The sequence below is a fragment of the Manduca sexta genome, unplaced genomic scaffold (genome assembly GCF_014839805.1).
Source record: "Manduca sexta isolate Smith_Timp_Sample1 unplaced genomic scaffold, JHU_Msex_v1.0 HiC_scaffold_3328, whole genome shotgun sequence".
NCBI lineage: Eukaryota > Metazoa > Arthropoda > Insecta > Lepidoptera > Sphingidae > Manduca > Manduca sexta.
The window spans coordinates 1-14,386 of NW_023594384.1; the positions used below are offsets into that span (position 1 = coordinate 1).

Sequence of the window (14,386 nt, forward strand, 5' to 3'; positions counted from 1 at the left end):
GCAGAGGTGAAGGCACACATTTCGCGTTTCATATTATCAAACGCATCTTGAAGTTGCAATAAAGATTGAGTGAAGGACCTTAGGGTTTCCTCAGGAATCGAAGTCGGCGCTGGCTCATTTGGATTATTTGTAGATAATGACTGTTTGTTCTTATCGGCTGCGGTTTTATTGTTGTCTTTGGCTGAGCGAGCCGGAGTTGCATCATAGGAGCGCTCTTTTGATTTGGCTTTGCAAGATGTGCAGCGGAACTGGTTGAACCCGGCTATTCGAGCAGATTTAGTTTCAGCCCTAGTTAAATTAAGACATCCGAGGTGAGATTTCTTTAAGCACGTATTACAGCATATAACAGTATCCTCTGAGCTTTTATCGTCCTTAATTGGTTTATTACAGACTCCACAATTATTATTCATTCTTATTGCTATCACGCCCTCTAGCGAATACTGAAGAAATCACGCTTTCGTCAAAGCCGAAGGGGATAGTAGTATGGATTTATACAAAATAGTTCTTACAAAATATGATAGATGGCTTTAGTTATCGTAGTAGGGAATCTATGCTTTTTTTTTTCCGTGTAAAGTATTTTTTTCCTTGAACACTTAGAATAACTGTTTCCGGGTAGAACTTTTAGCAGAATATTGTTTATTATCACTTACACAAAGGCACAAAACCACAATTAAGACACTGGCATAGTTCGTGTTCGAGTAACGGTCGGTATATCACAAATCCATATTTAAGTCAGTTTTAGGACTTAGATTATCACTATAACACTTGTACGCGAGCAGAAGAACACTAAAAGGAATTTGCTGATAACTTTAGTTAAGTTTAAACACTGGAAATAAATTTAACTTTGAAATTCCGGGACTTAATTCAAATTTGTGTGTACTGTAGGGCGCCACCTAGCTAGTTTAATGTACTGTAATTTGTTTACATCTTATAGCCTCTAAATTCGTAAGTTATTCAATAAAAAGTTGAGCACACAATGGACTGTAAGAAACATGATGTAATAAAGATGTAAAAACGTGTATTATTTAATGTAAGGCCGAGTCGAGTGAATGATGAATTATCTGTTTGTTTCTTACAATATACATGTCTAGATACTGCGTGCGTGCCTGTGTATATTGTGGGTGCGTGTCCACTGATGCGATGGGATGTTCAGGAAGACTATTATTATTGCTGGAATGCACATTTCCGTTCTAATAACGTCCATTTTAGTAGCTTCGTTTCGTTTCAATGGAAATTAAGAATAACCGCAGACAGAATCAGAGCGGATGAAGATAGTAGCCACTAAATCATGTAAGAAGTGGTAAAACAATTTGAAGAGAATAAAAGTGTAGACATTTTTGTCGCCTACCTGTGTGCTACCATTGTTACTCACAAAATTAACATGAAGGGCCTTTTTTGTAAGGTGACTTGGTTCGAAGCCCAATATTATTCATTCCTTACCAGTTACCGCAATCCTAGACCTTAAAGTATAAAAGCGCATAACAACTATGACAATGTTTGCTGACCAATTAACTTAAGCTTACCACCCGACAATGCATCTAGACGTATATATAACGAAATGTTTGTTTATAATACGCCGGGCAGTATTGTTCGCGGCGGCCTTGCCCAGTCCGCCTTGAGCTAATGAGTTTGTAACTAAATGCGCAAAATTGACCCTATATGGTACAACTAAGACGCTGCCGACCAGGGCCAATGATGGGGAAACGACAGTCGTATAGGCATTTGTTATTTTGTTTCAACTACTTCCATGAAGAGATGGGTAAGTTTCGTTTAAACAAACAGTAATTCTACTATATGCTAGGAACTTTTGTTACATCATATTTTTTTTGTGTGTTATCCCGAGACACATTAATAGGGGACCGGCCTATGCTTGATTTTGTACATTATTCTATGTGTAATGGCTTTAAATACGAAAAAGAAGCACTTCTGCGAAAACAGCATAAAATGTGGTTAAAAAATGAGCGAGTAATTCATATTTAAAATATTGTAATGTGCAGGAGTGGGCGCGATGTGGGGATATCGCTTCATCTCTTTCTTTCGCACGCGTCGTAATTCCCGATGACGTCACATGTGGATATTTTGTCTCTTTTCTGTTTCTTGTTAATTACCCCTTCCACCGAAATTCAAATGCTTATAACTTGTTGATTTTTCACTGGATTTTAATAATTTATTTGGTGTTATAATTTATATTATGTAAATATTTGATAATTGTTAAGAACAAAAATGAGTCCGGTACCCTATTCGCTTCGTTTTCTACTTATCAGTAATATCTGCATACATTATCGTTTAGATATCAACCAGTCTTCATGTAGTTATTACCAATATCTTTCCTTTGATTTCTGCATTTCGATCGACCACGGTGGCTACGTTTCGCCATTAGGCATTAACACAGTTTTGCGTTGCGACAGCGGCTTTGGAGAAAAATATTGTAACTGCAGGCTAGTGTGGGTGCAATATTTTATCTAAGTGCATTGCGTTCGCAGAGGAATGTCTGAACGAAGGTATTTTAATCTTAATGCACTGGTATATAAATTAACCCTTGAAGCATCTGAATGTATGCTTTAAGGGTTAATCTCCCGTAACAATAGTGTGATATGTCGGGTAAAATTCCATGGTTCCTGGCTTTGCCCAAGAATGTTGTAAAAAGATCGCCGTAAAAAGTTTATAGAGATATTGATTTTTTATAATTATGTGGCTTCGTTTGATTCATGAACACGATGTTTTATTGTGTCGTTAAGTCTCTGGAATCCGGGTTCCATGAGCAAGAACCTGGTTAACTAAGTCAACGTCTCTATTGAGAGATGTGGATGAGAGTAATATAGGTATGTTAACTGTTTTAAAGCTGGCTGAAATAAGCTTTATGATGATGAGTGTCTTGACTACGGATGACCTGAACGCCCAGGACCTTGATTAAAAAGGCTGAACTATTAAAATAAAACTAGGTTTTAGATTTCATCGCAGTTTTTTCTATTTCACTTTTCTCCCGCTGTTTGGAAAACTGCAACCTTCATGGTCACGGGGCTGAGGTGTTAGACCTCCAAAGAGTCATTAAAACAGGACTACAAATAGCTGCATGCTGTTACCAAGCTCAGATATCAGATGCCAGTAATTCTACTTAGAAACAGACTTGAAATAATAATACATAGAGCTAAGATATGATATCATTCTAATATTGCAGTTGAGGAAGTCGGAGCTGTGTAATGCGTATAAATTATGATTTGAACAAAATTATTCTGTTTATGTTTAGGTTGACCGTGAAGTTTCAAACGTATGATTAAGAAAGCCGGCATAATTGACGTAATCGTACACAGATCATTAACTGAGGACGTAGAATTTAACAAATAGTTTTAGTGTGTTTTATAGACAAAAGAAGGCATCAAGTAAACGGCTATAAAGTCACCAAAGACCGTAAACATCCATAACAAAGTAATATTGTTCTTTGTCAATTCTGGTGGTAATATTGGCTTACACAAGGTGTTAAAACCCACCACAGTCTACGTAATAGGTCGTGTTCCTTGATCAGCCTATGTATATCCAGTTCCAACAGGCCGGCATAATTGTGTCGACTGCAGGGGTAATCATCTCTCGTCAGTCGACATTCTATTAAAGCCCACTTCACTTACCATCAGGTGGGTCACTTTGCCATGCACATAAAAATAATCTGCAATATATGCTTTTATTTCAGAATCTCATAGTCCCTATAAATGGTATGCATGGCTGCCGTTTGTAGCTTACATTGTGTATCAGACATTATGCATTAGTCATTGTGTGTGGCACCCTTCGAACAAACAGTTCGTGATGCAGATGCAACGGATATTAGTTGGCAGGCCTCTAGATGTGAAAGTGTATTTGGATAGGGTCCACTGTCTATTTTTGCCCTAGTGTGGCGTTTTGTTCCAGTCCGAAAGGCGTATCCAGTGAAAATAACCTTTTAGATGTTACCTGTGTATTGTTTATTCATTATAGTTTGATTTAACGGAACAGAAAAACGTTTTGATACCTCTTACCTGATAATTCTAACTATAAATTTCGAAGGTGTGTGTAGTTTACCAACCCTCACTAGGCCAGCGTGGTTGACTAAGACCTAAATCCTCTCAGAACTAGAGTAGGAGTGTGTCTAAGACAGTTGACAGACCTGGTTTTATTTTATATAATCCAATGACAAAGGAGTCTTATGTCGGAGCAGCCGTGGGCTTACCATAAGAGAGCGTCTTGCTTATCATTCATTTGTTTACAAAAGTTCCCACGCTACCACGAAGATGCATTGTTTGCAATAATTTCACCGCATTATGTGACGGTGTTTGAATATGCAGTTATGTATGTATGTAAGAAGAATTTTCATTCATAATTAATCGCCGCAATTATCTCTATAGTGTACTTAGAGCTTATAATTATTTTCCAATACGTTTGTAAGAAGCATTAGTTCAAGAAATAAATGTATATCTTTTGGTACACAAAGCTTTGAGTTTAGTTAGGACTTGGGTTCAATCTCCTTAGGGAAGAAAAGAGGGACATTTGGAACACCTTACTCTACTACACATTAGGACGGAAATACGTTCGGCGAACTGTTGATGCATTTATAAATCAGTTTTATCTAATATGAATAAACAATGATTTCTTGTATTGAATGAAAACTAAACCTGGATGTTTGGAACTTTCTAAGTATTTTTCAAAGTTTTTGCTGTTGTTATTAACATTTTAACTGGTCAACGACCCTTAATGACTCAAGTAAAAAATATTTATAACGTATCGTCTTCAGAGATGTAAGCGTAGTTTTTATAATGTTATTATTCGTAGTTTATTTTTGGGCAGAAGTCAAACACCAAGTAAAAAAATATAGTTACACATCTTGGCTCTCTGATATGACGTTCTTCAAAAAATAATATCAATTAAGTATAGGGCTCTTTTCCGTCTGCGGGAGCGATTCCGTTTGTTTGCAATTGCATTCTATTCGACGGGCAGCTTCGTTAGCCGTATAAAGTCAAAAAAACCCTATTTATGGATACGGCTGCCAAAACCACCCTTCGACTAGAACGACCGTAATTGCAAAAAGACGGATATACGGAATAGAGCCTCCTGCTTATTTGTATTTTTAGACCACAAGACGTCTACGAAATGTCTTGAAATGTAAGCAAAGGTCCCAAAACACATTAAGCATTCGGCATAGTGTTGCATAACATGATAAGTTTATGTTCCACGCGCAGACGCTGCAGCTGTGATCTACACCGAACACTTGTATGAAACTTGATTCGCCTACACTGCTCTAAAGATTGTACACACGTGGGATGTTAGCTTTTAAATTATCAGTCTTACTTTTAAAAATTCGTATAGCTATGATTAGTTAAAAGCCAAATTTACTCGATCAGCTGTAAATCAAAACCCGCCATATTGCCTCTAAATAAGGTTTAAACTAGGAAACTTGATGTTTTTTACAGCTATTTAAGCAATTATTAACCACATTTTAACGCTAAAACAAGTTTATAAGTAAGACTGTATGTGCTAAAAGTGGTTGTGTATTATTTATTTTTAGGTTATGTGAAGACAATGGGCTCTTAAGGAGCTAATTATTTGCTCCGTTTATATTAATTGTAAACAACGCTCTTACTAAGTCATTATATGTATAGGTAATGAATAATTAACAAATGAGTTTATAAAGTGATTTGTGTAAATAGATACAAATATTATATTTTTCATTATTTATGATGTTAAGAAATGAAACAAATCTGTAGAATCTTGTGAAACATTCAATTTAAAACTCGGAATAATTAATTACACGTTGTATTTAATATTTAATTAATCATTATTTATTTCTAATTGATATTGCTTACAATTGGTAGAATAACAATTAGTTATGCCCCGCGATTCAATAAAAAATAGTATGGATTAAACGGATGTTTACCAAAATTAAAAATAACGAACATTATATAAGTCCACGGACGTATGTAACTGACTTTAGAAATCGAAATTCACAGTTGATTCGCGGCCGCAAACCAGTCACCACGTTAACACACACACATTTGCCGTCTGTCAAGACATTTTAGACCTTATTTCTATCCACTAAAACTCTAAACCCAAGAACCGAAATGCAGGCAAGTTGTTTTACTACGAAGCCAAACTCCCGCTGCGCATGCGCATCTAACTTCAGTCTGGTACAAACAGTATCGCGATAAGGTCGTGTTCGTTATAAATTATCGTAATATTTAAAAAAATACGTTAAATTTGCAAACTATTATGTATAACGAGTGTTATATTTACATAAAAACGTTACTGTGAGTGCTAGTGGCAGTTAGGTGTGTCGAAAGTGCTGTAAACAATGGAAGACGTGTTCACCATAAAAGTAAAAACAAAGCCGGACAAACGGAATGTTTATCCATCAGAGAGGCGGTATTCCGCGTCCACAGTGTCGGGGCTGGCCTGGGTCCACATCGCCCTCGCCGCCACATCGTTCCTACTCGCCTGTCTTGCGATAGTTAGCCCGAATGAACCAAAAAACAATGATAGAAATACCACAGAGTACTTCGAGACGGAAACAGAGAACAGCACGGCTGTATACAATAACGATTACGTTTTGATATTGGCGCCGAGTTTGATAACCGCTTTTGGTCTGGCGGCGGGCGTTGCGAGCATAATGGCATCTGTTAAATGGTACATAGACCACAACATCACGTGGTTGTTCGTTATTTCAACTTTTCAACAATCATATCGTTCGCTTCGTTCATGATGATCGCTATCTGGTTTGTGACGACGTCAGAGGGCGATATATCAGATTTTTATAAGGACAAAGTCCCTTTCAAGGATTATATGGTGGTGAAACATACCGATGTGTTGAGAGAAACGATTCTCACATGATAATATCATTAAATACGACGAAAGAAGAGCCTCAAGACTCGCATTTGTTTACTAAGCACGTGCTGTCGATAAATATCATGATTGCCGCGTTCTTGGAGCTGCTCTGGTCCATTCTTAGCGTTAAAATATCATACAAGGGCATGAAGAATGACTACAGAGAAGACAATAACGACCGAAGAGGCAACTGCGTGTCTGTAGTGACGAAAATAAAAGGGAATAATACGAAAAAACTGCCGCGAAATAGTAAATTACTGCCGCCGAAACCTGATTTGATCGAACATTATCCTAGTAAGAAGATAAAGAGGATATTCTTGGCTCAGGGGGACAGTGGCTTCTATCTTAAAGGTCAGACTAACAAAGCAAAACAAAACACGGAGACCAGCTCCGAGTTTTACAAAGAGAGGATGATGAATTTCTTGAACAGATGCGCGTCCTTTGACGGAATGTCCAATCCGGAGATGAGAACGCCGAGTGTGCAGTCAGAATCAGCTCTAAACCCGATACCAGAAGTGGCCAGTGTTGAAATAAACATGGAGAACCCAGAGCCCAAGGACAGGATGACGCCGGTGAGCTGGGGCGACACACCTGACCACACGATATACAACCAAAACACGTTGAATTTAGAAAACATATTCGTTTTTAAAAATGCTGAAAAGAAAAGCGAAGATATCGGTGAAATTAAAGAGTGATTAATTGCCCGTGAAGGCGGTTTCGCTAAGCGGATTCACACAATGTTGATAATGTAACTAACTGGCGTACATTAGTTTTTTATTGGTGTAAAGACAATAAGGCTATTCTGCCATTGTTGAGTATAAAATGTTGAATCAGCAGCGTTCATTAGGAATGGGAAGTGTCCATTCGTCGTGGCGGTAAAAACTTGTCTAATCACAAATTTATACCTAAATATGTTAATTAAGTCTTTTTATGCACAAAATGTGTGTTATTTATTTATGTTCAGTTGTTTATGGACATACAGGCGTGTCCACTTGTAGAGTACAATCTAACAACAATGATCTCCTTATGTATGAAATAGAACAATTGTGGACAGTGGACGCATATTCACACATTAACTTGTGTGAGATCTGTAAGTGTTCGACTTATTTTGAGTTTATAAAAACAATTTAATATTCCACGACCACGATTCTTTTCAAAACTCACAACTTAATAATTTTAAAAGAGTATTTATCGAAACACCTACCGCTTTTCAAAAAATATCCATGCAAACAAATTACTCTACATTTATTTGACTCTGATTTAGCAAACCGACTTACCTTACTGATAATATTTATTTACATTAGATATTAATATACCTGGTGGCTATGTTTTTGCCATAAATAGTGGCAGAATTATAATCGAAAAGCCACTGCATAGAAGCCAGAACACTGCTTGTTCTTAGATCATTTTATTATTTTTCTGGGATAGATAAAGTCTTCAAACGTTTAGCAACAAAAATCTACGTCAATAAATTCCGTTATAACTAAATATCTTTGAAGTTAATGTGTTGCGTACGTAATATATTACAATCGACGCAAATTAAAATAAACTCTTACACATGACCCCTTAAATAGAATTTTATCTACGTCTTACGACTTATTATCTTAGGTCGTGTAATTAGAAAGACAGACGGAACACCCAATTATTTAAATATCACTGCCGTTTATAAATAGAATATGCAACGACGTAATAGTTACTTGATTCTTCTTTGGACTTCTCCTGCATCAACAATTTAAATGTTTATTGATTATTTTTTTAAGCATTTTTGATGCTAACGGTTATCGATTGAATGTGGAGTATAGAATTATGCAAATTTATGCGATTTCAGTTTGAAAGTGAAATGTATTCATGTACGCAAAGTTACATAAATATTTTCACGTCTACATACATAATTATGATTGAACAAACTGTCCGAATGATTTTTTGCCAACTCTGAATTGATGTTCGCAATCCACAGCCCTTGAAGTGTTCAAATAAAAACTGGGAACTGGTTTAAGGTCAGGCCGAGTGTAGGCCAAAGGCAACGCGTTAGGTCGGAGAAAGATTTTAACAAGGTCATATTAGCCCTGTGATAAACATTGTTTCATTGTTCAGTCTTTATTAATAACTAAATGTTTCTCGCAGTTTCTCCTGCTTGAAGTATTTCCCGACACAAAAGTCCCTAAAACACTGTGATCTGTGGTCATTTGTAGGATGCTAAGATTTATTAAAAAGAAAATCCTACGGGAACTCAAGATCAGGATAAAAGTAGCATATATACGCTATACCACCATGTCTACCTATGCATAAAATTTGATCCAAATCAGTGTCTTGTCCGTTACTTCTAACAAACATCTAAACGTTTTGGCCAACTTTAGAATGTATAACATTCGTAACAAAAGTTTAGGTCTTTCGTCTCACGTCGAGTTGTTGCTTTTCAGTAGACTACATATTCGAAATTATAGAGCTACTGAGGCGTGTTTCACGCAGCCTCCTTCACCTTTAAAGCGAGCGATAATTAACAATTAAGGTCACTATTGCTATGTATTTTTTACCACTGATGAAAATTATATAATTGACCAAATTTTTTATAAGTTTATTTGCAAATAGTACTGTACACAGTTTTGTCCCCAGAAAGAAGCAACAGCCTCGATGCACTGGGTACCAACAATCTCATAGAATAGACTGTATCATGTAGCCTGTTGGTGATGATGATCACGTACAATCTAATAACCAGCTTATTAATTTTGTCCGTTCCATAAATAATACAATAAATGTTCACAGTAACTTGCAATCGTAAATGCCGTATCAAGTGTCGACTATTGTGTGGTGTTTTATAGGCAAAGTTATAACTAGTTATCGGGCTTCTAATGGATCTTTTAATTAGATATTTTCATTAATAGTTTTACTCATTTTAAGATATACTCTACCTTTATCAGCCATATTTGAAAATGATTTTTTTGTGATTTGACTGTCTCGGTGGCGTAGTAGCGTACTGCATGGGGTACGGCAGCGTCCTGGATTCGAATCCCGGGTCGGGCAAAGTGATGTTTGGGTTTTTCTGCTCAGTATCAACCCAGAGTTTGGAATTTGTGCCCGATGGCGATAGGCTCGCCCCCTATCACATCATGGGACGGAACATACTTGGCGAATAGTGGGAACTTTGGTTGCGCCGTAGCATACTCCTTCGGGTATAAATGCGTGATGATGTGTGTGTGTGTGTGTGTGTTTTATGATTTGTTTAGGCAGCTTTTAGTGGTTTTGTTAGTAATTCAAGAGATTTTGTGTGGCTGCGTCTCTTTCCAAATGCCCTTGTGTCTGCAAGTTACTCATATTACTGACCGAGTTAACAGTTTAAATCAGCGAATGACACGCGATATCTTTAACCGCACGTGCAAATCAGGCGGGGATTTAGGCTTGAACCATTGACGTTTACGTAGTGCATACATATATATCGATGGTTTGAACGATAAGGCAGCTGAAATACCTGAATAATTACTAAATTAAGGAGAAAAATATTCATGTTGGTATCTTAAGATTTCTTTCATTTCGTTTATATTGTTAATGACTGCAACGTATGGAATGAATACAGCACTAAATATTGTAAAGAATTCTCATTTTTTTCGTCTGTTTGACTTAACGCGTTAATATATTGCCCTACGCGGTCATATACCATGCACACCCAATGTTATGTATTTGAGATTATGCGCTCGTAGAGATACAGAGTCCAATATATTTATAAGTCACAAAAATATACTCATTTATTGTCCGGCTGTCAAAAAATTTATAAAAATAGACCATATTTCATGCGTATTAAAGTCGCCTTCAAAGGGCTGCCTGCAGCTGCTTAGCAGTTGACAGGTAAGTGATGGGTTAAGGCATCAATGAGTCTTTGGTTATTGTTGTGGGAAGCGACCACTTACGATCAAATAAACGCTTTGTTTTGTCTCTTAATATTATAGTAGAACAGTAGACATGTTCTACCGTAACACCAGTCCTCAAAGATACGGACGAACTATCAATTGTATTATACGAATCGTTTGTAATATACGAAGTATTTTATATTTAAAATATATCAGAATAAAGTTAGTTGATTCCGCACTCAGCAGATGTGCTGGAAACCAACTATGGTTAAAAAGTTAACAATTAGAGCCTAAACCAATAAACATTTTACTAAACCTATACAATGAATTTAATCAATGTTTTTTGCCTTTGAATCTTATTGGAAACATGTCACAAAACATGGTTATTGTTTTTTTTTAATAATTACTGCGGTTCCTTTCGCGTTTTATTGAGTGAATGTTATTGAACATTACTTACTCATTTCATTTTCTGTCGTATAGTTTATTGGTTAAGGTACTTTTTGTTAATTTATGATGGATCCGACCTGTCCAATAATGATATGATATTAGATTAAGACTGAATATTTTGTATTTTTATACATTAAAATATTATTTAAAGGCCTTTGTTTTAATTCTAGATATTTATTTGTGAATATCAATTTGGATATTTTATGAGAACAATAGCATTTTTAAAGGAATATTAAATGAATAAGTGTTTTGAATAGTCGAGCCCTTATTATTCATGGACGTTTTTATCTAAGGACAGAATAAATAAAGTTAAAGTTGTAGTGAGTAAAAAAAAATATTTATTGTCCTTTATATATTGGCCTTTTTTGTCTATTAAGTATATATTGGTCTTGATTGTTGTATCTCAATATTAGCCAATCATAACGGCCCTATGTCTACGCACTGCGAATGCTGCCATGCCTTATAGCTATATATGCCTAGCTTTTCTCCGCTCTTAGATAAATAACGTCTATGAATAAGGGTAAAAGTTTACAATTGACGAGGAATGTCTTCATTCATCTTATTCAGTTTGAATAAAATATTAATATTCCATAGGTAAGTATGTACAGCAAAAGCACCTTAACAAATTCATAACTTCATAACGCTTCTACGCGTTAATTTCTATCGAAATTTTCTTTTATCTTATATGTAAAGTCAGTTAAAGCCTTTGAAGTTTATTTTAAAGAAGAAAAATCGATGGTTGACGAAAGCCAAAGAAAACAAAAGCTTAAAAACGATGTTAAAATTTTAAGCTACTTCTGAAGTTGACTGTACATAATTTGGTAATTAAATACTTACCCCTTATTCATAGACGTTTTTATCGAACGACCGAGTAAAGCTGTGATAACAAGTCTGTTTCTCAGTGACGGCGGCAGTCTTCACAGTGCGTAGACATAGGGCCGTTGTGATTGGCTAATATTGAGATACAACAATAATAGCCAATCACAACGGTTCTATGTTCGTTTCGCCGTTGGGCACTAAGAAACAAGCTTGTTATCACAGCTTTACTTCGTCCTTAGAAAAAACGTTTATGAATAAGGGGTTAGTTTGTAAGTTTGTTTGAAGGGGTTAATTTTAGAATAATCAAAAATAAAAATCTGACGCGAATACAAAACATTTAATTAATTTAATTATAAAAATATGAGATTATTATCAATGATTATACTATTCAAATCAACGTTTGTATTATCTTGAGAATAATTTGGACAATTATTGTCGCCATTTTGACGCATTTATCGTCAGTTGTGCAACAACCGTGTGTGGCGCCTTATTCATGTGGTTATTAATGCATCCATTTTATTCTTGCACCGCCCTGCGTGATATTAATGTCTGCCCTGTGTGATATTAATTGGTATTAACTTGTACCTAAGTACAGTGCAATCCACACTTAATGTTTTCATATTTGTCAAATCTCATAATATTTTACTAGTGGAATCTTTTTTATTTCTTCTCTAATTACAAATAGCTTAAACTAGGTTGCATATGAGGTACGAAATATCTCATATCACCAAAACCAACCCGACCATCCTTGACTTTTACTTTCTGTTGGTTTACACGTCGATTCGGATTTTGGAATACAAGCCTGAAAAAAAAATATTATAAATGTTATGAAGGATTGGTTTAACATAGAGATATACTGAGTTACTGAGTCGCTGATTATATATGATTCTTGATGATGTCCAATATCTTAGGTCTTTAATACAATTGAATGTAGAGGCTAGTTGAGAGGATGTTGATAGGTAAGCGCCTGCTTATAACCAGTAGCAACATATCATATTTGATTTATAAAGTTCATTGCGCAGGTCATGGCTTTAGGCGCAACTGCTTGATGATAATAATACAATGTCGAGGCGTAGTGTAGAGCCACACTTTGTAAATAATTATGGTAGGATCCTTATAATGGCCCGGATAGCGGCTATCGTGCAGCATCCGCCATAGTGGCCCATGTAAGTGAGTCGTGCTCGGGATTAGCCTGTGTATATGGTTTGAAACAGGCCAGCCTAATTTTGTCCATTGCTGAGCGATAATCATCTCTCGTCAGTCGATATTTTATTAGTCCCCACTTCACTAACCATCAGGTGCGATAGAGTTACTTTGCCATAAACGTAAGAAGCAATTCATCGCTCTGAGTTTTATTACATCTGTTCATGAACGTGTTGTTCAGGCGAGTGGCATACTCGTTTTGTGATTAAAAATAAGAAAGCTTACCAGAAGTGTAGGGTCAAATTCATATCCATTTTGGCATTCATCTCTAATAGCAAATCCTAAAAAGCAGTAGTAATAGTTTCTGCAGCTAGTGGGATCTGGCACTAGACTGTAGAAGGAGTCCTCGTTCTGACAGATCTCTTTGGGAGATACGGTTGTGGTTACAGCAGTTGTAGTTTTATGAGTGGTTGTGGTTGCAGGAGTGGGTGTAGTTGCCGTCGTGTTGCATTTAGCGAGACTGGGTGCTAGACATTCCTGAAAGAAATTGTTAAGCATTATGTTTCTATCACTATTTTAGTATGATATTGCTGAGATTTTGGATTCAACTCTTAGGTTAGGGAACATTTTGTGAGGATTTTTCTATTATGAATTACTCTTTACTCTACCTTCCAGAGGAGATTGATGAGCGGCAGGCAGCCAAAATAGGTCAAATCTTAAACACAACCTGCTTGAGTAATCCGAGACACCAGTCCCACATTGGATTGCAATAAGGAAAGTCAATAGATATTATAAAGTTCCTAATATTTACCATAATCTTAGGACTGAATTCGAAATTATAAGGGCATTTCTCATGGATGGGCACACCGTAGTAACAAAGATAATAATATCTACAATCTTTTGGGTCTATTATCCTGTAGTGTGCTGCTGACAATATGCATTTCCGATCTCCCTGGTGACCATTCCGCGACGAATTCTTGCGAGGGAACGCAGTTACAGGTCGGGACTTTTGTGATGAGGGAGCAGGCGTCGAAGCTTCATGCGGTCGGGTACTGGTTCGAAATATATATACATCACAATCTCCTTGACCTAGTGGTACGCATTTCTGTAAATAAAATAAAGTCAAAAATGGTTAAAACTCATATGAAGCCTATTTGTAGCTGACAAAATCTAGCAGAAGTTAAAACATTATACTGACCAGCTCCGTGGGATCAAACACGAAGTCTTTAGCACACCGTAAATGTATTTTATTCCCAAACGCACACACGTAGTAATATCTGCAGTCGTTGGGG

General features: G+C 36.4%; 1 protein-coding gene and 1 pseudogene across 1 annotated transcript; one reads left to right on the forward strand and one right to left on the reverse strand.

Moving 5' to 3' along the window:
- Positions 1–6,125: 6,125 nt before the first annotated feature.
- On the forward strand, positions 6,126–10,786 carry LOC119192892 (annotated as a pseudogene).
- Positions 10,787–12,614: 1,828 nt separating this feature from the next.
- Positions 12,615–14,382, reverse strand: LOC119192893 (the record flags this gene model as incomplete). Its single annotated transcript, XM_037446634.1, has 4 exons — positions 12,615–12,753; positions 13,380–13,631; positions 13,906–14,199; positions 14,293–14,382. Coding segments are annotated over 4 exons (714 nt in total), but the record flags the coding sequence as incomplete, so codon positions are not given.
- Positions 14,383–14,386: the final 4 nt, after the last annotated feature.